Raw genomic sequence first — 26,661 nt, 5'->3', positions numbered from 1 at the left:
GCCAAATCATGCCATTAATCTATCACCCATTGAATAGCATTGATCCACCAATGTATAGCCGTAAATTGTAGATTGCATCTATAAACCAAGCCACAAAATATAACGATTGCTGTGATAATGGTTTCTTTTATCTTAGTTTATAGATATCACAACATTAGGCTGTAATAGAACTATCTCTTAACCTTAAATGAATAGTAAATCGCGCCTGCTGACCTGGTCCGACTCGATCTTGGCCCTCATTGCTGACCCTGAGTCTGGTCCGACCCTGCATTCCTTGGTCTCGTTCCAGCTCTAGCTAAAAAAGCCATTGATTCCATTTCCCTGATCAGATCAAAACTTCACAGGCTCATCATATTTAGTCATGTTTAGTTCAACATGATATTAGTCTTTTACCTAGCCAGGGTTTGGCTCTTCGGGTAGGTGGGCTATTTGCCCCCCTCTCCTTTCCCCCTTCTCTCTTTTCCCTTTCTCACTTCTTCTTTGGAGAAGGGAAAAAAGAGAATGGGGATAGGAGAGGGTGGCAAATATAGCCCTGCTGGCTCATGATTTGTGTGCAACACTCCATAGCTTTTATACTTTTAATCTATGGTGGTTATCAGATATTATCACAGAATTATATATATATAAATATATATATATATTTATATATAGTACTTTATTGGCAATAATTTCATTTCACTTTAGTTTACTTTGCTTTAGTTTACTTGATTATGTATACAAGAAGGTTTTTATGTGAAAATAAATGTGATTGTTCAGCTTCTCCTCATTAGCTCCATTGTTATCAACAGTGCAGTCAAGCATGAGGTACAATACAATGATGTTACGTCATGCCATTTAAGTCTGACAGGCTCTTCCCTAGGCCAATCTAAGTTTATATATCTATGGCCAGAGATATTTCAGGGCTGGTCATTGACCTGTAAACTCTGTTTGGTCTCTGCTTGTTCAGTCAAAACAAACCAGTCTGCTTTACTTGCAGCTCATCATTTATTTAATTACTTAAATAATCCTTGTTACACACATTCTTTCAATTTATTTACCAGGCAAAATGTACCAGTTATAAACTAATGTTATTATTTCAATCTGCATGTTCTTGTTCTATCATTTGCCTGGTTGTACCGGTTGTACCGGTTGTACTGCGCAAACTTGGTGCCGTTGCTTTTTATCCAAATAGTTTTGAACTTTTCTATTGATTCCTTGCATTTGTTTTTAGGCTTTACATTGGTGTAGTGGTTGAAAGTCAATAAAGTTTATTATCCTGGTAACAACTAATCCTGGCTGCATTTGCAGAAATAAGAACACCTGTCCATTACCAGACAATTGCCTAGCAAAATCAGTGATATACCAGGCAAGCGTAACAACCACCGATAACAAAAACCTGTAGCCACATATGTAGGGCTAACCGAAAACAGCTTCAAAACTAGATATAACCTTCACAAATTGACATTCAAGGACATTTCTAAATGCCACTCTACCGAGCTAAGCAGCTACATATGGGACCTCAAAAAAGCAGCACTGACTACCACATAACCTGGAAGATTTTATCACACGCCAAGCCTTACTCTAAAAACAGTGGAAATTGCAAATTATGTACTTTGGAAAAATATTTCATCATTCACAGACCCGAGAAGGCAACTCTAAACAAACGTAGTAAACTATTATCTACATGACTACGTGTAGACATTCTAAGAAACATCTTTTACGAAATAGCGTTACATAATAGACCCCATCCATCTAGCTTTTAATACCTGAGCTTTTATTTCAGTTTACCGGCTAATGCATAATTTTGTGTACAGTCCTCACTAAGCATTTTATCTGATGAGTGTTACACACCTTTTGTGTAATATGAAACTTTTAGTAATTTTTTGCTTAGTCAAATTTTAATAAATTTCTTACCAAATTTATAGCAAGCTCTACTTTAGAATCGAGCACTTTATGCTGACTTTTAACCTATACTTTATTATATATATTACTGTATTTTGTTATATATATAATAAAATACAGTTAATAATAAAGTATGTATACATATATATAGTAATGTGGTTGTTTATAATAATTTATATGTATATAATATATATATATATATATAGTAATGTGGTTGTTTATAAAAATTTATATATAATATATATATATATCTCTAAACAAGCACTACTTCTTTGCAAGTGAAGATTTTTATTTTGCAGTTTCTCTATCGATGCCTCATATAATTTTCTGTGAAATACAAGAACCCCTGCAGCCAATAAATAGATTTGAACTTCCAAGGAAAATAGAGAAAAATGGTCAGTTTTTTTAAACAACCATTGCTTTTAGCAATTCAATCTTTTGAAATGCATTTTTTGTTTTAGTGCAGACGAACATAAGTTAACCCTGATGTTAACAATCTCTAAAATAACATCAGAGAACTTTAACCGAAGCTATGAATGCGTAGTCACAAAGATCGATGTAATCTCCCCATACAATAGAACTCTCAACAAATACACTCTTCACTCAGCTGATCCGAGAGTCGAACATACTGTTGGAGTTATTCCTAAACCCGACATGTCAGATGTGTCCAACCTTGCTTACTATAAAAACGGTACACAAGGAATCTGCACATTAGATAAACCTTGTATGGGGAAAAGAAGTTTTCTGCTAAAAGCACCAGATAGTAAGTGATTATGAAATGAATTTGTGAGAATGGTTCTGAGAGTATGGTATAACACATTTGATTTTTTATCAATATCAGTATCAGGCAGTATCAGTTGACAAATAGGGAACAGCCAGTAATGATTTCATTGCACAAGGCAGCTTTGGTCTACAGTTCACAATGGCTGCTTAACAATCTTTCTACCAAAGTAAAGGTATGTCCAAAACAATTACTGAATTTTGAAATCATTTTCAGCTTTAAAAGTTCCAAACCAGCTATTCAATTTCTTCTCATTGCACATGACTGAAGGAGTTACGACTGGTTAATTCTAGAGGAGTTACGACTGGTTAAGTTTAGAGGAGTTACGACTGGTTAAGTCTAGAGGAGTTACGAATGGTTAAGTCTAGAGGAGTTACGACTGGTTAAGTCTAGAGGAATTACGAATGGTTAAGTCTAGAGGAGTTACGACTGGTTAAGTCTAGAGGTGTTATGACTGGTTAAGTCTAGAGGAGTTATGACTGGTTAAGTCTAGAGGAGTTACGACTGGTTAAGTCTAGAGGAGTTACGACTGGTTAAGTCTAGAGGAGTTACGACTGGTTAAGTCTAGAGGAGTTACGAATGGTTAAGTCTAGAGGAGTTATGACTGGTTAAGTCTAGAGGAGACTTGAAAATATCTTTTTGTTTCTATAGTTGCCCTAAATACTAATGTTTAGCGCAGCAACAGAGAAAGTGTTGCCAATAAATGATTTTATACATAATGTTGCAGAAATTGACTGAACGTGTCAAATATGTTTTTAAAAAGTTGTCTTTCTGAAAGCAAAAGTTAAGGTCCAAGACGTAGTAAGGTTTCTTTATGTCAATCCCATAGCGTGATCACTGATAGAAAAAAATGTTTTGTAGCCTTTTTCTACGTGGCTGCGGTTCCAATATTGGTACTCTCATCCGTCTGTTGCAGTAAAAGTGATTGATATTCTGACATTTGTGGCTGCTGGGGTGTCTGGAGCGATTGCCATGCTGTTAGCCATCCTAATTCCGAGCAGTTACAGAAAACGAGTAATTATATGCGAGTATTTGAAGCACCGATGGCACCTCACAACTGATATGTAAGTCTTTAAAGATGGCACCTCACAACTGATAGGTAAGTCTTTAAAGATGGCACCTCACAACTGATACGTAAGTCTTTAAAGATGGCACCTCACAACTGATATGTAAGTCTTTAAAGCTGCCACCTCACAACTGATACGTAAGTCTTTAAAGCAGGCACCTCACAATTGATACGTAAGTCTTTAAAGCTGGCACCTCACAACTGATACGTAAGTCTTTAAAGCTGGCACCTCACAAATGATACGTAAGTCTTTAAAGCTGCCACCTCACAACTGATACGTAAGTCTTTAAAGATGGCACCTCACAACTGATATGTAAGTCTTTAAAGCTGGCACCTCACAACTGATACGTAAGTCTTTAAAGCTGGCACCTCACAACTGATACGTAAGTCTTTAAAGCTGCCACCTCACAACTGATACGTAAGTCTTTAAAGCTGGCACCTCACAACTGATACGTAAGTCTTTAAAGCTGGCACCTCACAACTGATACGTAAGTCTTTAAAGCTGGCACCTCACAACTGATAGGTAAGTCTTTAAAGATGGCACCTCACAACTGATACGTAAGTCTTTAAAGATGGCACCTCACAACTGATATGTAAGTCTTTAAAGCTGCCACCTCACAACTGATACGTAAGTCTTTAAAGCTGGCACCTCACAACTGATACGTAAGTCTTTAAAGCTGGCACCTCACAACTGATACGTAAGTCTTTAAAGCTGCCACCTCACAACTGATACGTAAGTCTTTAAAGATGGCACCTCACAACTGATACGTAAGTCTTTAAAGATGGCACCTCACAACTGATACGTAAGTCTTTAAAGCTGCCACCTCACAACTGATACGTAAGTCTTTAAAGCTGCCACCTCACAACTGATACGTAAGTCTTTAAAGCTGCCACCTCACAACTGATACGTAAGTCTTTAAAGCTGGCACCTCACAACTGATACGTAAGTCTTTAAAGCTGGCACCTCACAACTGATACGTAAGTCTTTAAAGATGGCACCTCACAACTGATATGTAAGTCTTTAAAGCTGCCACCTCACAACTGATACGTAAGTCTTTAAAGCTGGCACCTCACAACTGATACGTAAGTCTTTAAAGCTGGCACCTCACAACTGATACTTAAGTCTTTAAAGCTGGCACCTCACAACTGATACGTAAGTCTTTAAAGCTGCCACCTCACAACTGATACGTAAGTCTTTAAAGATGGCACCTCACAACTGATACGTAAGTCTTTAAAGATGGCACCTCACAACTGATATGTAAGTCTTTAAAGCTGCCACCTCACAACTGATACGTAAGTCTTTAAAGCTGCCACCTCACAACTGATACGTAAGTCTTTAAAGCTGCCACCTCACAACTGATACGTAAGTCTTTAAAGCTGGCACCTCACAACTGATACGTAAGTCTTTAAAGCTGGCACCTCACAACTGATACGTAAGTCTTTAAAGATGGCACCTCACAACTGATATGTAAGTCTTTAAAGCTGCCACCTCACAACTGATACGTAAGTCTTTAAAGCTGGCACCTCACAACTGATACGTAAGTCTTTAAAGCTGGCACCTCACAACTGATACGTAAGTCTTTAAAGCTGGCACCTCACAACTGATACGTAAGTCTTTAAAGCTGCCACCTCACAACTGATACGTAAGTCTTTAAAGCTGCCACCTCACAACTGATACGTAAGTCTTTAAAGCTGCCACCTCACAACTGATACGTAAGTCTTTAAAGCTGGCACCTCACAACTGATACGTAAGTCTTTAAAGCTGGCACCTCACAACTGATACGTAAGTCTTTAAAGATGGCACCTCACAACTGATATGTAAGTCTTTAAAGATGGCACCTCACAACTGATATGTAAGTCTTTAAAGCTGCCACCTCACAACTGATACGTAAGTCTTTAAAGCTGGCACCTCACAACTGATACGTAAGTCTTTAAAGCTGGCACCTCACAACTGATACGTAAGTCTTTAAAGCTGCCACCTCACAACTGATACGTAAGTCTTTAAAGCTGGCACCTCACAACTGATACGTAAGTCTTTAAAGCTGGCACCTCACAACTGATACGTAAGTCTTTAAAGATGGCACCTCACAACTGATATGTAAGTCTTTAAAGCTGGCACCTCACAACTGATATGTAAGTCTTTAAAGCTGGCACCTCACAACTGATATGTAAGTCTCTAAATCTGGCACCTCACAACTGATATGTAAGTCTCTAAAGCTGGCACCTCACAACTGATATGTAAATTTTTAAAGCTAGTAGCTTGTTGTAACGAAGATTTGCAGATGCTCATGGAAAAATAGACATGTTGGAAAATATAGAGAATTTAGAAAAGGCAGCAGGACATGTATGTATAGGCTTGGTTAGAGCTGATTAAGTGAGTCCGGATGTAATAGAGTAGATGTGTGACTGGTCTGATAAAGAGAGACGGCGGGTTGGTGATCTTTGGTAACATATTACCTATGTTAATATAAACAATGTTACCTATATATTACCTTATTACCTATGTTAATATGAGATAGCTGAAACAGTACTATACATCACACTGTACTATTATCATGTCATTACTATAATCCCACGACCAAACGAGCGGAGCGAATGTTTGAGAGTTTTTAAGATAAATGCATGTGCACAAAACTTACGAAAATTATTCATCAACGGCCGTCGCAAACCCTTGCATCAAAATATCGTCAACAAATTTAACCAAATTTTGTAGAGTCGTTTAAGTATAATAACGATACAAAACACATATAAACCTATTTAAATACATTACCAAGTCTTTGAAAAGTGTCGACAGTATCTTAAAACTTACCCATCTGATCGGATTATACATAAATAGACAGATTAATTCGGCCAAAAATCGCCACAAAACGCTTGAAAAGCTTGGTTTAATAATAGTTTCGACCGGCCTACGAAACGCCTATAAAGCCGTGCGACAGATAGTAGAACTATTTAGCAGAGCACATTTCACGAGAAAAACGTGCTCATTTCACCAGTCTGTCATTGTTTACTTGCTAAGGTTTCTATTATTTTTGTTAGATGTAATTATAAGAACAATTAATCAAATTTACCCGAAGGATTCTGTAATAAACGCAGGCCGTTTGAGGCGTAGACCGATTTACAGGTACGAAATTGTGGTACAGTTTATCAGCCTATGTTTTTTTGTCCAATTACCGAAGGTTTCATTAAATTATTTAAAACGTTAGCCGAAATTCTTTACAACTTATGTACAAGCTAGGGCCGCACTACAATGCCCCTTTATGACGAGAACATTTTTTTATTTTGCTCCAGCTTGCAGAAAACTTTCAGACGTGTGAACGCTCATACTTGCTTTCTGTTAAAGATAGCTATCAAAACCATTCTACATTCAACACAACCAATTTTCAAACTGTGTATAGTACACAGTAGTTTGCCATTTTACTTCTAAATTTGCATTTCAGAGTTATAATAAACATATTTCATTATTGCTGTTGTTAAATTACATACATTACAGTAGGTTAGACCTACAGCTTTAATTAATACGAGGTCTGGTCAACAAGTTCCAGGAATGGCTGTATTGTTGCAATATAGATAGTTTTATAAACAAACTAAATTAGTCTCCTTCAAAATACATTCCTTGAGAGTCTATACATTTAGTCCAACGCCGCTGCCATTGCTCAAAGCAGTGACAGAAGTCCGCTTTCTTCAGGGCCCGCAACTCCGAAGTTGTATTTCTTTTAATTGATTCGATGTCTTCAAATCGTTCACTTTTAAGGGAAAATTTTAACTTTGGAAACAACCAGAAGTCACAGGGAGCAAGGTCTGGTGAGTACGGGGGATGAGGCACAATAGAGATGGAGTGTTTGGCACAGAATTCATTCACGGTCAAAAATGTGTGTGCTGGGGCGTTATCATAATGTAACCTCCAACCACCTGGCTTTGCTAAAGCTGGTCTTTTGCGCCTGATACTTTCTTTCAAGCGCCCTAAGATATCTCTGTAAACATACTGATTAACAGTAGTTCCTGGAGGTAAGAATTCTTTGTGTACTATTCCATCAATGTCAAAGAAAACAACCAGAAGCGTTTTGATCGCTGACCGTGACATCCTCGCCTTCTTTGGTCTAGGAGACTCAGGTGACTTCCACTGTGAACTCTGCATTTTGGTTTCAGGGTCATACCCATACACCCAGCTTTCATCAGCTGTTATTACAGTTTTTAGGAAGTCGGGATCATGCAGTACTGCTGTCTTAAGTTCGCTACAAATGTCAATTCTTCTCTGCTTTTGATCATCATTCAGCAAACGTAGAACAAACTTTGCAGCTACCCTATGCATGTTAAGATCATCTTTTAATATTTTATGAATAGTACCAAAAGAAAGCCCAGTTTGTTGGCTTACTTCTCGTATAGTAACACGGCGATCAGCGTTGACTATAGCCTTTACAGTGTCAATAGCAGTGACAGTCCTTCGTGATGTTGGAGCTCCACAGCGTTTATCGTCTTCAACCTCTTCTCTTCCTTTTCTAAACCGTTTGTGCCATTCATAGACTTGTGTTTTTTTAGGGACTCATCCCCGAAAGCTGTATGCAACATTTGAAGAGTATCTGATGGTGATTTACCGAGTTTAGCACAACATTTTATACAGACGCGTTGTTCGTTTTGATTGGCCATTTTGAAAAATTCGCCGAAAGATCCAAACTAGTCCGTGATTGTATTAATATTGCTTAGCAACGACTAAGAATTTTGGCCTAAAACTTTCTGTATTAACTAATTAGGAGTTGTTCTTTCGTTTGCAACCATGAAAAAGTAACTCCGACATAGACTACTAGTCATGATAACACAATTCCGGGAACTTATTGATCAGACCTCGTATTTATTTTATTGTTGTAAAACATAGGTTTGAGATAGCAGTAGATTAGGTGTGATTTTTTGTGTGATTAAGTGTTATCTATTGTTGTAAAACATAGCTTTGAGCTAGTAGTAGATTAGGTGTGATTTTTGTGTGATTAGGTGTGATTTATTGTTGTAAAACATAGGTTTGAGAGAGTAGTAGATTAGGTGTGATTTTTTGTGTGATTAGGTGTGATTTATTGTCGTAAAACATACTTTTTGACAACTACTTTTTCAACAACCAGCCCTGCCATTTCTTTTATCCATTATCACTTATTCCATTATCAGGTCGTGGGCTGTATGACAGAGGAGTTTCTAGTTATTATAGTGCATATATCATTTCTGATGATTTCATATTACAGTATGTAGTAATACAGTAATACATAATGTAGATTAATTTGGTATCGTGTGCTGTAATGTAATATGGTGTAATAAAATCCATAATATATTATTATAAATTAGGAGTTTTTTCTTTTTTCTATCAAAAATTTTGAGATGATTAGACAACTTTTTGTGTAGCAAAAAATCGTAAGAAACACGAGACGAAATCACTGGTAACTTTGATAACTGGTGTAATTTTGGTTGTAGAGCAAATGCTGACTATAAGTACCATGCTGTCATATTCTACGCTGAACGGTGCAAAGAGGACATAGAGCAGTTTGTTCAGAGTAAACTGCTGGTCAAGTTGATGAACAAATGGAAATATGCTACTTTTGTGCCTCAGAGAGACTATCTTGTTGGTTCAAGTATGTGACTCTATTGTATTATACCTCAGAGAGACTACCTTGTTGACTCAAGTATGTTACTCTATTGTATTATACCTCAGAGAGACTACCTTGTTGACTCGAGTATGTGACTCTATTGTATTATACCTCAGAGAGACTACCTTGTTGACTCGAGTATGTGACTCTATTGTATTATACCTCAGAGAGACCACCTTGTTGACTCAAGTATGTTACTCTATTATATTATACCTCAGAGAGACTACCTTGTTGACTCAAGTATGTTACTCTATTGTAATATACTTCAGAGAGACTACTTTGTCGACTCAAGTATGTGACTCTATTGTATTATACCTCATAGAGACTACCTTGTTGACTCAAGTATGTTATTATATTGTATTATACCTCAGAGAGACTACCTTGTCGACTCAAGTATGTTACTCTATTGTATTATAGCTCAGAGAGACTACCTTTTTGACTCAAGTATGTTACTCTATTGTATTATACCTCAGAGAGACTACCTTGTTGACTCAAGTATGTTACTCGATCTTACTCACTCTGTGTAGGTCGCGTATTAAATTGTTATTCTATAAGTCATTTTACCTTGATCTGCAGCGAAGGCAGAGGAGTGCTTGCGAGGCATAAAAAGCAGTCAAAAGGTAATATTCATTCTAACGGAGGAGCTTTTCGCTGAAGAATGGAAGATATATGCTTTGGACGTGGCATTGAACAAGCACAGAAAGATAGTTCTACTAAAAATGGAAGACATAAACTTTCAAGAATTGTTAGGTAAAAATGTTTTGTCTTATTTACCTTTTTTACTACTTGAAAATTAAACAAAATATTTATAATCTAAAGGTGAAGCCAAATAATGCTCAAAGTTCTATTTGCCTCCAATGACTTTGTCCTTAACCTCATTGCTTTGGTTTATTTTGGTGCCACTTATCGTCAAACTGCAGTAGCAGAGAATACTATGTATATTACATGTGTTAAAATGTATTTAACCGCGCCCTCAATTAATCAACCAGTTCATCCTTGACTAGCTACTCCTATTACTAGTTACCTCTATGACCAGTTCACCTTTGACTAGCTACTCCTATTACTAGTTCCCTCTATGACCAGTTCATCCTTGACTAGCTACTCCTATTACTAGTTGCTTGTGCGACATCCATGACTGGATACTTTTTGAGCACAGGAAATGTTAATTTTACTTTTGCATAAATAGATATGCATGTAGGAGAACCAAGTTTGCTCCAGGATGGAAGGTTTGAATTTGCCCAATATCGCTTTAACCTAATCGACTTCATTCTTTTGTTGCTATGTGCTTTGCACTCAATAATAAGACATGGATCGCGAAAGTCCGCTGCCAGCTCTAATTTAAGAGTGAGATGTAATAACTCTGTTACCTTAAAGTTGTCTCCACATCCCAATAACTCATCCATGTGTGCCCTTTATCATAATATTGACACAGGACTACTATAATCAAAAATGTCAGTCACTAATCTGGTAACTTACTGTAAATAACAATGTTTGAAGTTTTATATCCAGTACACACTTTCAATAGTTTTAAGATTTTTTGGTGTACTGAGTTGCACATATACAACGCATAGTAGGTCTTTAATAATGAGATCACTTATTTGACTAAGTCCAATAACTTACTTTTATCAACTAGCACAAGTGTTCTGTACTAAACTAACTACATTCAATTCATTATTGTCAGCAAATTTAGATAGGAAGAAGTGTTCGCATAGGATACGATTATAGTCAAAGCCTCATAAATATATAAAAGCCATAGAAGTGTTTTGAAATACAATACAAAGCAATAAAAGAATGAAGAAAAGAACAAGTAAAATACAATGAACTTTTTGAACAGGTTTTTAGAAAGTGGTTGGAGTTGAATGACGCGGTGAGTAGAAAAATTTCACAACTCTGTCCCACATTTGGCCCAAGGAAAGTCTCGACATGCTTTATAAACTCGAATTGTCTTCTGTTACAGAGAGATTTGGGAAGAAGTTCAGCGAAGTAGAGTCAGCCCTGAAAGTAGCCACTGTCATAGACTGGACAAAACAGGAGCACAAGTGGAAACGATTACACCTTGAGCTGCCAGTCATCACTAACACTTCATGCAGACATCGAACGGCCTCCTTTTTACAAAAATATCAAAATGTAAACTAGTTCTGATGTCACTCTATTTCTAGTCCTCACAATAGGAAAAGGGATATTTACAATAAAGTACATTATAATAGAACTACCGAAATATTTGAATGAAACTATATTATAAATATAATATTCACAACCACAAAATAAAATAGAGATACAATGAGCACGATGCTGCCGGTGTTACATATCAAAGGCCCCACTGTAAATGGCTACTGGGACCATGATTGAGCAGAATATAAAAATATTTTTAATAAGTCCAATCCAAGTATTTGGCACGAGGTAATTGGTGACTTGTTTGGTGGCAGCGTGCAACTCATGGGCAGCGCATACGAATATAAAGGTGGTAACTGCAACGTTGAGCACTGGGTGGTTTGGTACCAAAACGAGTATCCCATGAGTGTCAGCAGCCAGCCAAATATGGTACTGCACGACGAACAGCTACAATAATACCATAGACATCTGTATACCATGTCAGTTGAAGATCAGACAGGTGCTACCACAGTTTTGACAACTAGACACTGGGGTAGATCTACAACGAATTAAAGAACAGATTGGATGGTAAATGGTTTTATAAAAAAAGTAAATCTTTACTATAATAAGACCTGTGTCCATCTATCGGTCCGAAGTCACGATAACAGCGTTAAAAAAAGATTGCCACACATGGGAGTCAATATCAGGATGTCAGACTCGAAAGCAAGCATGCTACCAATACACCACTACGACGCCTTACAGCTTTGTGGGATAATTCTCCATATACAGTGCACCGCAGGTTACGACACACCCGTTTTATGGTGTTTCGCTTGACAAGTGTCTCTTGAAGTTCAAATTTGGTGGTTAGTGCGCTGAATACGTTGGAACAACTAAGCTTCCTCCCACAACGCCCGAACGAGGTATGATGCTCTCTCTAGCTCTCTATATCAGCTCAGCCTTCGTTATAAGTTGTAATAAAAATGAAACTGGGAACAGGCAATAAAGATTAAGACAATAAGAAATTTAAAGTTTAGTTTAGTGAAATACATACTAAAACTTAGTTTTAAGTGTGTGCTTAGTACACTAAATTCATTTAAGTTGAAGTCAAAGCTTGTTATACGTTTGTCTGAAGGGTAAGACGCTCCATAAGGTGTATACTGTACATATTAATGTTGCATTTTATTGCGTATCATAACCAATAAATATGCTTAAGTTATTGTAGGTAACTATAGTTACTAAGGTAAATATACTATTTTATTATCAATTTTTAATATGCACGGTTCGTATATAAAATTTTGAGGCTATTTACCAGGGGAGTGTTTGCATTAGATACCATAAAGCCTGCATTTGAACGCCGCCTTTATTTCAACGCCACCTCTATTTGAGCGCCACCATGGGAGAAGGCTTAAAGAATACAGCCGCCACCATTTAATTGAACGCCTCTTCTATTTGATAGCCACTATTTGACATAAAATGTGTCCATAAAATCGTACTAATGACTCGGTTTCATCAATAACAATTAATTCTTTCGTTGTTTCTGTTCCTATCGAACTCCGTTTTCCAACTCCAAAGGCTTTCATTTTTTTCGTTGAAACTTTGAATCAACACCATAGAAATAATTAATAACTATATCAGACTAATAGTAGTTCTTTGTTTAATGCGATCTTGATCCTTCGTTGTATGTAAAAAGAGTTTTTTCATTTGGGATGAAATCTGCACTACGTTTTTGAGGCTAAACATTTGGTTTATTTTGATTATACGCAGTTACTTTAAATTTGCGCGAGAATTGTATGTGTATATTCTAAATGGCATCACGTAAAAGTTTTGCTCTGCTAAAAAATTCTTTGGGCGCTAATATTGACTAGCTCAGCTGTGCAGAAGAGGAGTTGCGGCCAGAAGACCCTGTGGAAGGTATTAAACAGCTAGAAAAATATCAAATGGTTCCAAATGATAGCAGCAATCAGAACGTAACTGGCCAAGAAAACGATGCTAATAATTTTGTTTCGAAAATTTTAACTTTTGTTTCTGAAGGTATTATTATACATATGGTTTATTTATGTCACTCGTTGAATATATATTTGTAGCATTTGATAGTTTATTATTATATAACTTACAAATTTGTAGATTTATAACATATTATTTGATAGCATCATTGCGGTGATCTGAACATGGCTTACAATGGATCGACACGACTCATCTTCTATTGCACATGAAAAGCCAGTTTTGACTGCAAGCTGTAGCAACCATCATTTCATGAGTGCAATGAGCTTTTATGCAACCTTGTTAAATATACAGTGCAACATCAGGATGCAATTTTAATCTGTTCCAAGGTTGGCATCGTAGGGTGAAAAAACCGCATGGAGGGGTATAGAAACCAAAGTAATTATATAATGCAAACATCCCCTAATAAAATCATCAAAATTTTATGCAAATACTGTTCATATTAAAATGAAGGGAAACGGTGCATCTTAGATCGGTGCAACGCGCATAAAACGCATGCGTAACGGACATACAAGGCACTAGCAACGCACAAACATTGTGGATCCAACGCGCATACACTATCACCTGCATACACTATCATCACGGTCAATAGAAAATAAATAGAATACCTTGTGTAATGTTTTAGACCTGTTTTATCAACAGAATATAAATAGAATATTGAATAATATAATATTATTACTACTATTACTACACATTAATATTATTAATAATATTAACAATTTACAACGCGCATGCGTTGTATGCGTGTTGTACCGACCTAAGATGCACCGTTACCAAAATTAGTAACAAAATAGTATGTTAACCTTAGTAACTATGGTTACCTACAGTAACTTGAGTGACTCCAGTGAATTTATTGGTTATGATCAGCATTAAAATGTAACATTACAATTTGCTATGAGCAGCACTACATACCGTAGAGAGTTTATACCTTCAAGCCAGAAGTACGTATAACATAAACTTTGAATTCCCTTCAAATAAGTTTAGCTTACTAAACACATTAAAGCTAAGTTTTAGTATGTATTTTCAATCATTTTATTGAATTTCAACTTTTTATCACTAAAATTTTATTACCTATTAACTTCTGTCTTCGTTGTTACTATAACTTTTAGCCGATTTTATTAAAACCTTTTTCAACCCAATTTGCCAACAAAGCCCGAGCAATGCTGTTCTAAAAAATGTTCTGTTTAATATGTAAAGTGGATTTTTGTTGGCAGGTTAAAAGAAGTTGTCTGACCACTGACCTTCTGTTTGAAGGAATCATAACTCCAACTTTGCTACTGGCTTGAACGGAAACATATTACTATTTTTCACTTGAGAAATGCTGAACTGAGAGAAATCAGTCATTGTGTATCTTTGTTTGAAGCCAATTACGTAATAAGCAAACTGAATGCCAAATTTGAACTCAAGCAAAAATGTTGTTGAATTTGTATGGTGAAATAAGATTCAAACATCGAGGTAAAAAAATCATCATGTTCAACCTCGTTAAAAAAAACCGTATATCAGAGTAATCACTTTCTGAGGGTGCGCTGTAGTTATAAAATGAAAATATGCCTCCAAATTTAAAATGAGATAAAAAACTTGAAAGCTCTAACAAATGCAACACAGGTATTAAAATCAATGTAGGTTAATTACAAGCAATATATATAAGCTCGTAGAAACATGTATCAGCTTCTCCGTGCATATTTACATTATTTAAAGATCTGCCACAAGTTAAAGGTAAGTTAGCAAATTTCTTGCATCCAAAAGTGCAAATATCGATCTGCTCGAAGGAGTGTGCAAAGTATCGGAGATATTAGATTCGTCAGTGAAAGAGTTAAATTTATCTTCTGAAAAGAACTGTTTGAAAAATACAACACCACCCTTTATTTGAATCTCACCTCTAACAAAGTGCCACTATAGGGGAATTATTGAGAAATAGAGTACCATGGCATTCAAATGAAGGTTTTATGATAATTACTCTGGGTTTCTATTCCCTCCTATATGACATTTTTGCCTTACGATGCCAACCCGGGAAGCATGAGTATTCAGTACAGTGGACCCCACCATAATGTCGTATGGTGGGGTCCACTGTACTAATTACTCATGACGATCTCTCACAGTGCACAAGACTGCCAAGCGCACTAGTAGAAATAATTGGAGAGCAAATTTCCATGTGTAATGTGATCATAAAACAGGAACATAGAGCAGCTGATCCTTGGTCCTCAATCCTTACCTCTAAAGCAAACTTGCCAAACCAGGCGAAAAATGGACTGTACAAGGTCCGAATTGGTCCAGCCAAGTTTCGAAGAAAAATATATCCTACGACCTGCAAGCAAAAAATGACCTTGGAGTGAGTGACCTTAGAGTGAGTATAACGATACATAAACAAAAAGCATAACATAGAAATGAACATACAGTCAAACATGGATAACTCGAACTTCACGGGACCGAGCGAAAGTGTTTGAGTTATCAGAGCGTTCGAGTTATCAGAGCACTGTCACAAGTCCATGTATTTATTTGTTTATTAATAGATACATGTACATATACAAACTATAATATAAATCAAAAGCATAAATGGCTTGTTTCAAATTAAATGCTTCTAATGTAAAGTTCAAAACTTTTTATCAAAAAGTATAGATATTTTTCTATCACTTGAGATTGGTTTGTTGTTTGAGGTGATGTTATTGCCAGGACGTTTTTTAGGTTGAAATTGGCAAAACTTGATCCTTGTTGAAAAGCTCAAAAAAGATATCTTTTTCTTTTGAGCGTTTTAATCAAGATCAATTTTGCCGAATTTTCTTGAAGTTTATGCGAAGGTTACCTCACTTTTCCTTGCTTCCGAAGGGCGATCCCTAAACGGATGTTTGGTAAAAATCAAATTTCACCAAACCTTTAAAAAAGTCGTTGACAAAATATTTTGCTGATGGTTGTAATAACGATGCCTATGAATTACGAAAAGTTGAGGTTTACCTCTATGGCTTAGAATAAAGTGATTTTCTAAAGCGATAAACAACCGTCTCGGTAGCCGTTGGGCAAAAAACCGTTCGAGTTAACGGAGTTGAGGTCGAGTTATCTAAAGTAACTTGTCATTACGCGGGAACGGACCAAAGAAACCGTTCGAGTTAACCATGTGTTCGAGGTATCTGAGGGCGAGTTATCCATGTTTGTCTGTATAAGGAATGTAGACAACGAAGCGAGCCCAAGAGATGCTCAGCAAACCCCAACACACAGTGCTATATTACTGCCACCAGCGAGCCCAAGAGATGCTCAGCAAACCCCAACACACAGTGCTATATTACTGCCACCAGCGAGCCCAAGAGATGCTCAGCAAACCCCAACACACAGTGCTATATTACTGCCACCAGCGAGCCCAAGAAATTGTGCCACCTTCATATTTCTAGTAAAGCAAAAATTGGAGAAATTTTCATGCGGTGTTTCAATAATATTTGATGAAAAAACCAATAACAATGGTAATAATATACTTTGGGGACTTTCCAAAAATTCCAAAAGCGGTAGAATGTTGTTCATATTAATAAACAATCATTTCTTTAGCAATACATGTTTAAAAACTGAGGATCGATTATAATATCGATCCATAATTATTCTGCGTGTAGTAGCAAATCTGCTTTTGTAGACATAATTAGGTTATACAAAGCTCTACACAATTTTCGGATATCAAAATATGACACAGTAATAATGTGTGGTCCATACCTTCATGTTTTTAGTTAGCTGATTCAATGGCTAATTCCGAAGCTATAACTTCAATTTGTGTTAATCATTCCGTGAACATAGCAAACAATTATGACTTATACCATGAGCAACTTGCAAAAATCATGTCACCTGTAAGTTAGTAGCCATTTTCAATGAATGCCTAAACTTTACAACTGTCATAACTCCTTTATTAGCCTTAAATACCAGTTAGTCCTACAGGATGGTAGGATCCTACAGCCTTCGATACCATGTTCGATCAGGCACTAAAACTATTGCATCTACTGATAAACTCAAAAGGTGTTTTTGTGATGAAGTGAACAGACTGTTCACCGATGTGAAAGTCAAAAATGATGTTTTGACTTTCACTTTCACCTTGAGTTTGCATAATTGACACAAGAAATATTATGGAGAATCTTTGAAAAAACTTAAAGATGTGACTGCGTCAAATTTTAATTGAATTTAACAGAAAGTATCGATTTTTTTTCTATCTGTTGATATGTTTGTTGTATTAGACAGTCTCATTGTCAAGATATTTGAAGATTAAAATCGGTCAAAATTGATCGTGGTAAAAACGCTCAGTAAAAAAAAAAATGTGCCCAGACTTACCCAAAATGATGTATATAGTGAAACAGTCTGTCTCTATCTCTCGTATTCACATCGGCTATTACGATAAAAGTCTAGTCCTACGCGGCTCTACTGGCATATATTTTATTTTGTATTTGCTATATTGTATAAAAATTTTAATCTAGCTACAGATACATTATTATAAATGTCTCAAATACCTCAAATAAGGGAAATTAAAAACATGTCATATTAGTTTCCTTTAAATGCTGTGTAAACATCTGAGTACCGACTACGATTCTGCTGGTCTACGGTAACTAGGTCGTCGTGTTAACTTATTTTATCGCAGCCTTTGTATGAGCGAAGTTCTCAGTTGCTACCCACACCGAAAACTAGCTACTAGATAAAATAAGCAAGCAGCTTCTTTGAAAAGAATATGTTCGAATATACGGCGAAACCAACTGCATCCCTAAAAAAGTTGTGTATAGTCAACGTTATCTAGCCATTATTAGTATGAATTTGTAGACAAAAATTTACCGGTCATGTTTGATTAGTTGATTCAAGTACTAAACAAAAGGCTTTATGAGTTGACCCAAACAGTGAACAATGTCAATTTCTTTTAAATCAATTAACCCACCGATTTTGGCAAAGGGTTAATAAGGCCATTCTTGCACCTGGTTGGCAGTTTGCGGCGTAGACTCACCTGTTTGCACTTGGTAGTGTGAAGTATAAAACTTTTTGAGCTCTTAATATTTGGTCTGTTGGAATTGAGTTGAGCTATGCAAACGTACCTGTCAATACAGCTCTGATTACACTTCATAAATCCATCTATCAGACAAGATTTCAGCACCGGTGGCAACGGGGCTATGATATATTCAATGTTCCGCAAATCATGTTTTGCATTATCTTCAACAATATTATTTTATTATATAATTTTTACAAGCCAAAAACTTTTCATCTTGGCATAAAGTATTTATTAGAAACATCCATCCAAGTCATGGTCACTCACATAGTTTCAGCTCATATAATAGGACAAATTAATCTACTGCAACAAACTCAAACAAAACATATCATGGTGTGTGCAGCACACATTCATGTCTCTCTTTCCCATTTATGGCAGTTTCCAGACTAACACAGATGCTCCGCCGGTGGCGCCACATCAACATCCTGTAATCAATAAAACAAATGTAATAAATATATGTCGTGCATAAATATGTGGTTCTAACGTATCTACTGAACGCTTTCAAATTATGAGTTGGATAGATTGAGAGTGTAATTTTAAAAATAAATAAATGTTTAACAAAAGCATAAGTACGCCAAGCCAACAATTCGAAGCATTGTTTCTGGGAGTTAAAGATGAGCATTGATCAATCGATTTTCCTCACTTTCTACAAGTGAGACGTGAACATAAATTCTAATCAGGAACCTAATCTACTAGCTAAAACTGCCAAAAAGATTTGAAGCAAATATTATTGCTACGTGAAACGATAAAAACATTATGAAACGATGATTGGTGACAGCAAATAGTTATAACTTTATTAATTAGTAAATTTATTCACGAGTACTAAAATTATTACCTTTAGTATATTTAACACTTGTTCATCAATTTAAGCCATTATATTGCTAGATGCTATAGATTAACTAAGAAGCCGTCAATTTAACAATCAATATCGTTTATTTTGTAGCAAGAACTTACTGTGCATCCGTATCTCGCACGCGTGCACAAGAAGTTACATGATAGCCTCAAACAAGGAAATATAATCTCAATGTAAACACAACAGTATATAAAATTATAGGAGACTCAAAGTTAAAGACAAATTTACCTCCATTCTCCTATCTTCCTCTGCAGAATAACGCTGCTGACACCTGTCAGCTCTAACCATAAGCTGTCTGTCCAATCTTTAACCACCTGATGCTCAGAAAACTCTGAGTCACCCTCGCAGGAGCTGGAAGCATTGTTACAATTCTCTTGTTCGTCAATAAAACGTGTCGATGAAGTAATTTGGTAAATTAACGGTGTCAATTAATTAAGCAAATAGCGATGTCGATGCTAGATCTAGTGATTGAGTAAAACAATACCTTCAAGATCACAGACAACGCGTTTTACAAGCGATAACATTTATTATGACCTATATGAAAATTTCGTGCTGATGATTGGCCAAAGAAGATATCTTACATTTACTCTTTTCACATGCTATAAATCAATTAAGAAGCCATCAATTTAACAATCAACATCATATACACGTCACGAATGAAGCAACTGCTCGAATCTGTGTGTTATAAAAGATGACCTCATTCAAACGCTTATATCTCTGGACAGGGTTAGTCTACAATGACAAAAATGACATCAAATTGTAGCTGATCTTTTAGCCTTTTATTGGCCTTAGTTTAATTTGATCAACTTTTTTGACGCAATCACATTTTTAACGTCATATTTTTGACATATCATATTAACTCTCGCGCAAACAACTTCCCAAACACACGGAAGCCACAAGTATGCATAGAGGGTACTCACTGGTAGACAGGAAATGTATGGATGTATGACATTGCACTGTTCCTTTGTGTCACACATGAACAACATGACCAATGCGTATCCCTGCAATGTGATCACATAATGTAACTCATGACGATATGGTGGATAATAAACTTACATACCAAAATAATTAAAAATTTTATTTAAAGGAAATGTCTTATTAGAAGTTCAAAGGTAAACCACATTAAAATAGAAGCAAACCTCAACATACGAAGTAAATCCTTAATAACCTGCTTTATATACCAAAGTTGTGGCATGTCAGAGCAAATAATTTCATGAGAATACCTACTTTTTTGATTCGGTCTACAGTCCAGACCTTAATGATCATTACTCCGAAGTAAGCATTTAAACCATCGCCATAAAGAAAACTTGCAAAGATTTAAATGTTACAAAACCTAATTACATGTAAGAAACGTAAGAGAGATACAAACCTAATTACATGTAAGAAACGTAAGAGACATACAAACCTAATTACATGTAAGAAACGTAAGAGATATACAAACCTAATTACATGTAAGAAACGTAAGAGATATACAAACCTAATTACATGTAAGAAACGTAAGAGATATACAAACCTAATTACATGTAAGAAACGTAAGAGATATACAAACCTAATTACATGTAAGAAACGTAAGAGACATACAAACCTAATTACATGTAAGAAACGTAAGAGATATACAAACCTAATTACATGTAAGAAACGTAAGAGATATACAAACCTAATTACATGTAAGAAACGTAAGAGAGATACAAACCTAATTACATGTAAGAAACGTAAGAGAGATACAAACCTAATTACATGTAAGAAACGTAAGAGATATACAAACCTAATTACATGTAAGAAACGTAAGAGATATACAAACCTAATTACATGTAAGAAACGTAAGAGATATACAAACCTAATTACATGTAAGAAACGTAAGAGAGATACAAACCTAATTACATGTAAGAAACGTAAGAGATATACAAACCTAATTACATGTAAGAAACGTAAGAGATATACAAACCTAATTACATGTAAGAAACGTAAGAGATATACAAACCTAATTACATGTAAGAAACGTAAGAGACATACAAACCTAATTACATGTAAGAAACGTAAGAGATATACAAACCTAATTACATGTAAGAAACATAAGAGATATACAAACCTAATTACATGTAAGAAACGTAAGAGAGATACAAACCTAATTACATGTAAGAAACGTAAGAGAGATACAAACCTAATTACATGTAAGAAACGTAAGAGATATACAAACCTAATTACATGTAAGAAACGTAAGAGATATACAAACCTAATTACATGTAAGAAACGTAAGAGATATACAAACCTAATTACATGTAAGAAACGTAAGAGAAATACAAACCTAATTACATGTAAGAAACGTAAGAGATATACAAACCTAATTACATGTAAGAAACGTAAGAGATATACAAACCTAATTACATGTAAGAAACGTAAGAGATATACAAACCTAGTTTAACTCTGCTTACATTAACTTTAAATTAACCTGACATTAATTATATATTATATATTTATATATTATATATTTATATATTATATATTTATATATTAGGTTTTGATATTTGACATTATTTATATCTTAGCTTTAAATATTTTTAGCTTTCTTCACATCTCTTTCCCTTTCTTTCTCACGATAACCACGGCTCTGAAGAGTCTACAACGAACTAACTTAGCGATGTTTGCTCACACCTTTCTATAATTTCGATAACTTCCAAAAAAATCATTGCCTTCTCCTGTTTGTCACCACAGCTACCACTTGTACTGGTCATCTTGGAATCCTAATTTTAAAACTGCTATAAATAATGAAAAGTCAGGCGTCTTTGTTCGAACAAAGACACCTGACGAGCAAATCAACGAAACAGATTTGTAGTAAAGAAAAATTTGACTTTCCAGATAGGTTTCAGTTTAAATAGTTATCCCACTTATTACTACTAGTGTAGAGTTTTGTTTGAGCTTTGAATTTTACTCTATCTTATTTATGTTTAATCATATAATTACTTCTGAACATAATGTGGGGGGTAAGCTGAGTAACAGGGGAGAGGGGTGCGCCGAGTAACAGGGGAGGGGGGTAAGTGGAGTAACAGGGGAGGGGGGTCAGGCGAGTAACAGGGGAAGGGGGTAAGCTGAGTAGCAGGGGAAGGGGGTAAGCCAAGTAACAGAGGGGGGGGGGGCTATGTTACTTGACTTATAACGCTATGGGGGCAGCGTGGTAAGATAAGGGAGTATAATATGGCTGCCTAGGCAACAAAAAGGAATGATTTAGAAACATATCTTCGAAAAAGTTAAATTGTCTATCTTATTCATATCAGAAGAGGCTCAGCAACCAACTGAGTTATTCAATAGAGGTATTGCTGCGCACTTACTCTATGCAACATTTAACCTGAAAAAGATTCTGAAAAATAACTGACCCAACCCTGCTGAGAAACATTTGCTGTTTAAACGCTGTGTCCTGCTCTTATATATCCTAAGACAGTGAGTAGACTAGTTGATTAATGCGTGAGGAAGCAACTCACGACTATGCTGAAGAGAGAGAAAAGAATGGCGAGCCAGAAGACTGCATCATGCCGGAAAAGGCTGCTTTCATTATCCTTATCTTGAATGATGTTATACTTCTGGGCGAGTACGACGAAGACAGCGAATAGGATGCCACACAAACTTGACTGAAACGACAAACCTCTTGGTCTAGAGGACAAGTATATAGCACAGACCATAGAAGAAAACCGTTTGAACAATCATGTAGATAGAAAAATGCAAATAATAGCACAGATGACCGAATGATGAATTTCTAAAACTAAGTCTTAAAATATTAAATTTTTATGCAGGACATTTTTCACTCATCATTTCTCCTTTTCTATCTACTAGAAAACCATATTTTAAAGTTTTTTGTGTACATAACTATGCACTGTGAAAAAATGTCTGAGTAAAGAACTTTTTCAAAATAAAGCTTGAATTAAACTGCAGAAACTAGAGTCATTGTAGAGAAATAGAAAAGTGATCAATGTCACACAAAAATATATTGTTTATCACAGTACACAGCAGAATATCAGAATATATAGCATTTATTGGAAGGGCATAGAATATAGTGCATTTATGAGAATATATTATTAATAGCGTCTATAACAATATATAACATTTATCAGAATATATAACATTCATTAGAATATATAGGGTTTATAAGGGTATTGAAACCCAAAAAATACATATTATATAGCTATACTTCCAGAGTATTCTTTTAGTATTCTAATTGAAACAGATATTCAATAAGTATTTTAAAGCGTAAGTGTAAGCATTTTTGTTGTAGAGGCATGTTCACACGAAGAAAATGATTAAGTACACGCAGTTTTCATTTAATGATGATAAGTCTTTCTAGAAAACCCGTTAATAAACTAATTCATCACTCAATATTATGTTGGGCCATTTCATCATCACTCAGCAATATGTTATTTTTAGTTTTTTTCTCTTTTGTACATTAAAGTATTATATACTGTTTTGGTAGTTAGTCTGTCTTACTTAATATTTTAGTCCAAAATGTCAAGGTTTAAAAGATGTGATTGCATCAAAAAAGTGACATGACAAAATGAAATGACCAATAAAAGCTAAAACATCAGCTAAAATTTGGTGGCATTTTGGTCTTTGTAGACTAACCCTGTCCAGAGATATAACCGTTTGAATGAGATAGTTTTGTGAAACACTCAGATTATTCGAGCGGGTGCTTTATTTGTGACGCGTATAGTGATACATATGAAAAGAGTCCAGGAGCGATAAATATAAGATCTTTTCTTAAGCCAATCATGGGCACAAAATTTTTGTATAGGTCCTAATAAATGTTATCGCTTGTAAAACGCGTTGTCTGCAATCTCGAAGATTCTCGTCGGTAGGATTTTACTCAATTGCTAGTTCACGCATTACCATCGCTATTTATTTTACTGAATTAATTGACATCACAGGTGATTTACTGAATTACTGCATTAACAGGTTTTATTGATGAACCACAGAATTGTAACAATGCTTTCAGCTCCTGCGAGGGTGACTCAGAGTTTTCTTAGCATCAGGTGATTAAAGATTGAGACAGACAGCTTATGGTTAGAGCTGACAGGCGTCAGCAACGTTATGCTGCAGAGGAAGATAGGAGAATGGAGGTGAATTTATCTATAACTTTGAGTCTCCTATATATATATACTATAACTTTGAGTCTCCTATATATATACTATAACTTTGAGTCTCCTATATATATACAGTTGTGTTTACATTGAGATTGCATTTCCTTGTTTGAGGCTATAATGTAACTTCTTGTGCACGCGTGCGAGATTCGGATGCACAGTAAGTTCTTACTACAAATAAACGATATTGATTGTTAAATTGACGGCTTCTTAGTTAATCTATAGCATCTAGCAATATAATGGCTTAGATTGATGAACAAGTGTTAAATATACTAAAGGTAATAATTTTAGTACTCGTGAATACATTTACTAATTTAATAAAATTATAACTATTTCCTGTCACCAATCATCGTTTCATAACTTTTTTATCGTTTCACCTAGCTATAATATTTGCTTCAAATTTTCTTTGGCAGTTTTAGCTAGTAAATTAGATTCCTGATTAGAATTTATGTTCATTTCTCATTTGTACAAAGTGAGGAAAATGGATTGATCAATGCTCATCTTTCACTCCCAGAAACAAAGCTTCGAATTGTTGGCTTAGTGTACTTATGCTTTTGTTCAACATTTATTCATTTTGTAATTTTACACTATCAACCTATCTAACTACCAAATTGAAAGCGTTCAGTAGATATGCGTTGGAACAACATATCTATTAATGACATATATTTACTACATTTGTTTTATGGATTACAGGATGTTTATGTGGCGCCACCATCGGATCAGTTGTGTCAGTTTGGAAACAGCCATAAATGGGAAAGAGAGACATAAATGTGTGCGGCACGATCGATATATTTTGTTTAAGTTTACTGCAGTAGATTAATTTGTCCTATTATATGAGCTGAAAATATGTGAGTGCCCATGACTTGGATGGTGTTTCTAATAAATACTTATGCCAAGATGACAAGTTTTTGGCTTGTACAAATTATATAATAAAATAATATTGTTCAAGATAATGCAAAACATGATTTGAAGAACATATTGAACACATCATAGCCTCGTTGCTACCTGTGCTGGAATTTTGTCTGATAGATGGATTTATGAAGTTTAATCAGAGCTGTATTGACAGGTACTTTTGAATAGCTCGACTCAATTCCAACAGACCAAATATTACGAGCTCAAAAAACTTCATGCTCCATGCTACTAAGTGAAAACAGATGAGTCCGCCAACCAGGTGCAAGAATGGCTTTATTAAAATTTGCCCTTTGCCAAAATCGGTGGGTTAATTGATTTCAAAGAAATTGATGTTGTTTTGCGTTCACTGTTTGGGTCAACTCATAAAACTATTTGTTTTGTACTTGAATCAACTAATCAAGTGTCACCAGTCAATTTTTTTCTACAAATTGATACTAATATTGACTAAATAACGTTGACTATACATCACTTTCTTAGGGATGTAGTTGGTTTCGCCATATATTCGAACATATTCTCTTCAAAGATGCGGCTTGCTTATTTTATTTAGTAGCTAGTTTCCGGTGTGGGTAGCAACTGAGAACTTTGCTCATACAAAGGCTGCGAAGAAATAAGTTAACTCGATGACCTAATTACCGTAGACTGGCAGAATTGTAGCCGGTACTCGGATGTTTACACAGCATTTAGAGGAAACTAATATGACATGTTTTTAATTCCCTTATTTGAGGCATTTGAGACATTTATAATAATGTATCTGTAGCTAGATTTAAAATTTTATTTTAGCCAACATGAGCAAATACAAACTAAAATATATGCCAATTAGAGGCGCGTAGGACTAGACTTTTATCGCAATAGCCAATGTGAATACAAGAGACAGAGACAGACTGTTTCACTAAATACATCATTTTGGGCAAGTCTAGGCACATCTTTTTTTTCTGAGCATTTTTACTACGATCCATTTTTGTCGATTTTAATCTTACAATATCTTGACAATGAGATCGCCTAAAACAGCAAACAACATCAACTGATAGAAAAAAATCAATACTTTCTGTTAAAATCAACTAAAATTTGACGCAATCACATCTTTAAAAACCTAGACTATACTGGAATATCAGAAGTGAATGGGCCTAGTCTAGTCATGTCGACAGCATTCGACAATATGTACAGTAGAGTACTACCATATGTACTGTTAGTGCACTACCATATGTACTGTAGTGTACTACCATATGTACTGTAGTGTACTACCATATGTACTGTAATGCACTACCATATGTACAGTAGTGTACTACAACATGTACTGTAGTGTACTACCATATGTACTGTTAGTGCACTACCATAT

The 26,661-nt window shown here is 35.5% G+C and overlaps 2 protein-coding genes across 4 annotated transcripts in view; one reads left to right on the top strand and one right to left on the bottom strand.

The window, feature by feature from the left end:
• Positions 1 to 11,642, top strand: part of LOC137392170 (uncharacterized) — a 38,422-nt gene extending 26,780 nt beyond the window's left edge. Inside the window, exons 6-10 of the mRNA XM_068078806.1 lie at positions 2,343 to 2,644; positions 3,579 to 3,726; positions 9,180 to 9,337; positions 9,929 to 10,102; positions 11,310 to 11,642. Coding sequence (XP_067934907.1) covers positions 2,343 to 2,644; positions 3,579 to 3,726; positions 9,180 to 9,337; positions 9,929 to 10,102; positions 11,310 to 11,488 — 961 coding nt within the window. The 3' untranslated portion in view covers positions 11,489 to 11,642. The remainder of the gene's footprint in view (positions 1 to 2,342; positions 2,645 to 3,578; positions 3,727 to 9,179; positions 9,338 to 9,928; positions 10,103 to 11,309) is intronic.
• Positions 11,499 to 26,661, bottom strand: part of LOC137392169 (N-acetylneuraminate 9-O-acetyltransferase-like) — a 67,610-nt gene continuing 52,447 nt past the window's right edge. Inside the window, exons 17-20 of one of the 3 annotated variants that reach the window (XM_068078803.1) lie at positions 22,767 to 22,913; positions 20,211 to 20,291; positions 15,657 to 15,749; positions 11,501 to 11,911 (exon numbers count right to left, since the gene is read on the bottom strand). In XM_068078803.1, coding sequence (XP_067934904.1) covers positions 11,654 to 11,911; positions 15,657 to 15,749; positions 20,211 to 20,291; positions 22,767 to 22,913 — 579 coding nt within the window. In that variant the 3' untranslated portion in view covers positions 11,501 to 11,653. Of the gene's footprint in view, positions 11,912 to 15,656; positions 15,750 to 20,210; positions 20,292 to 22,766; positions 22,914 to 26,661 lie in introns of all 3 variants that reach the window. The other 2 variants (XM_068078804.1, XM_068078805.1) reach the window with 2 other exon arrangements.

This window comes from Watersipora subatra, chromosome 3 (genome assembly GCF_963576615.1).
Source record: "Watersipora subatra chromosome 3, tzWatSuba1.1, whole genome shotgun sequence".
NCBI classification, from domain to species: Eukaryota; Metazoa; Bryozoa; class Gymnolaemata; order Cheilostomatida; family Watersiporidae; genus Watersipora; species Watersipora subatra.
This window is presented reverse-complemented; position numbering and strand designations above follow the sequence as displayed.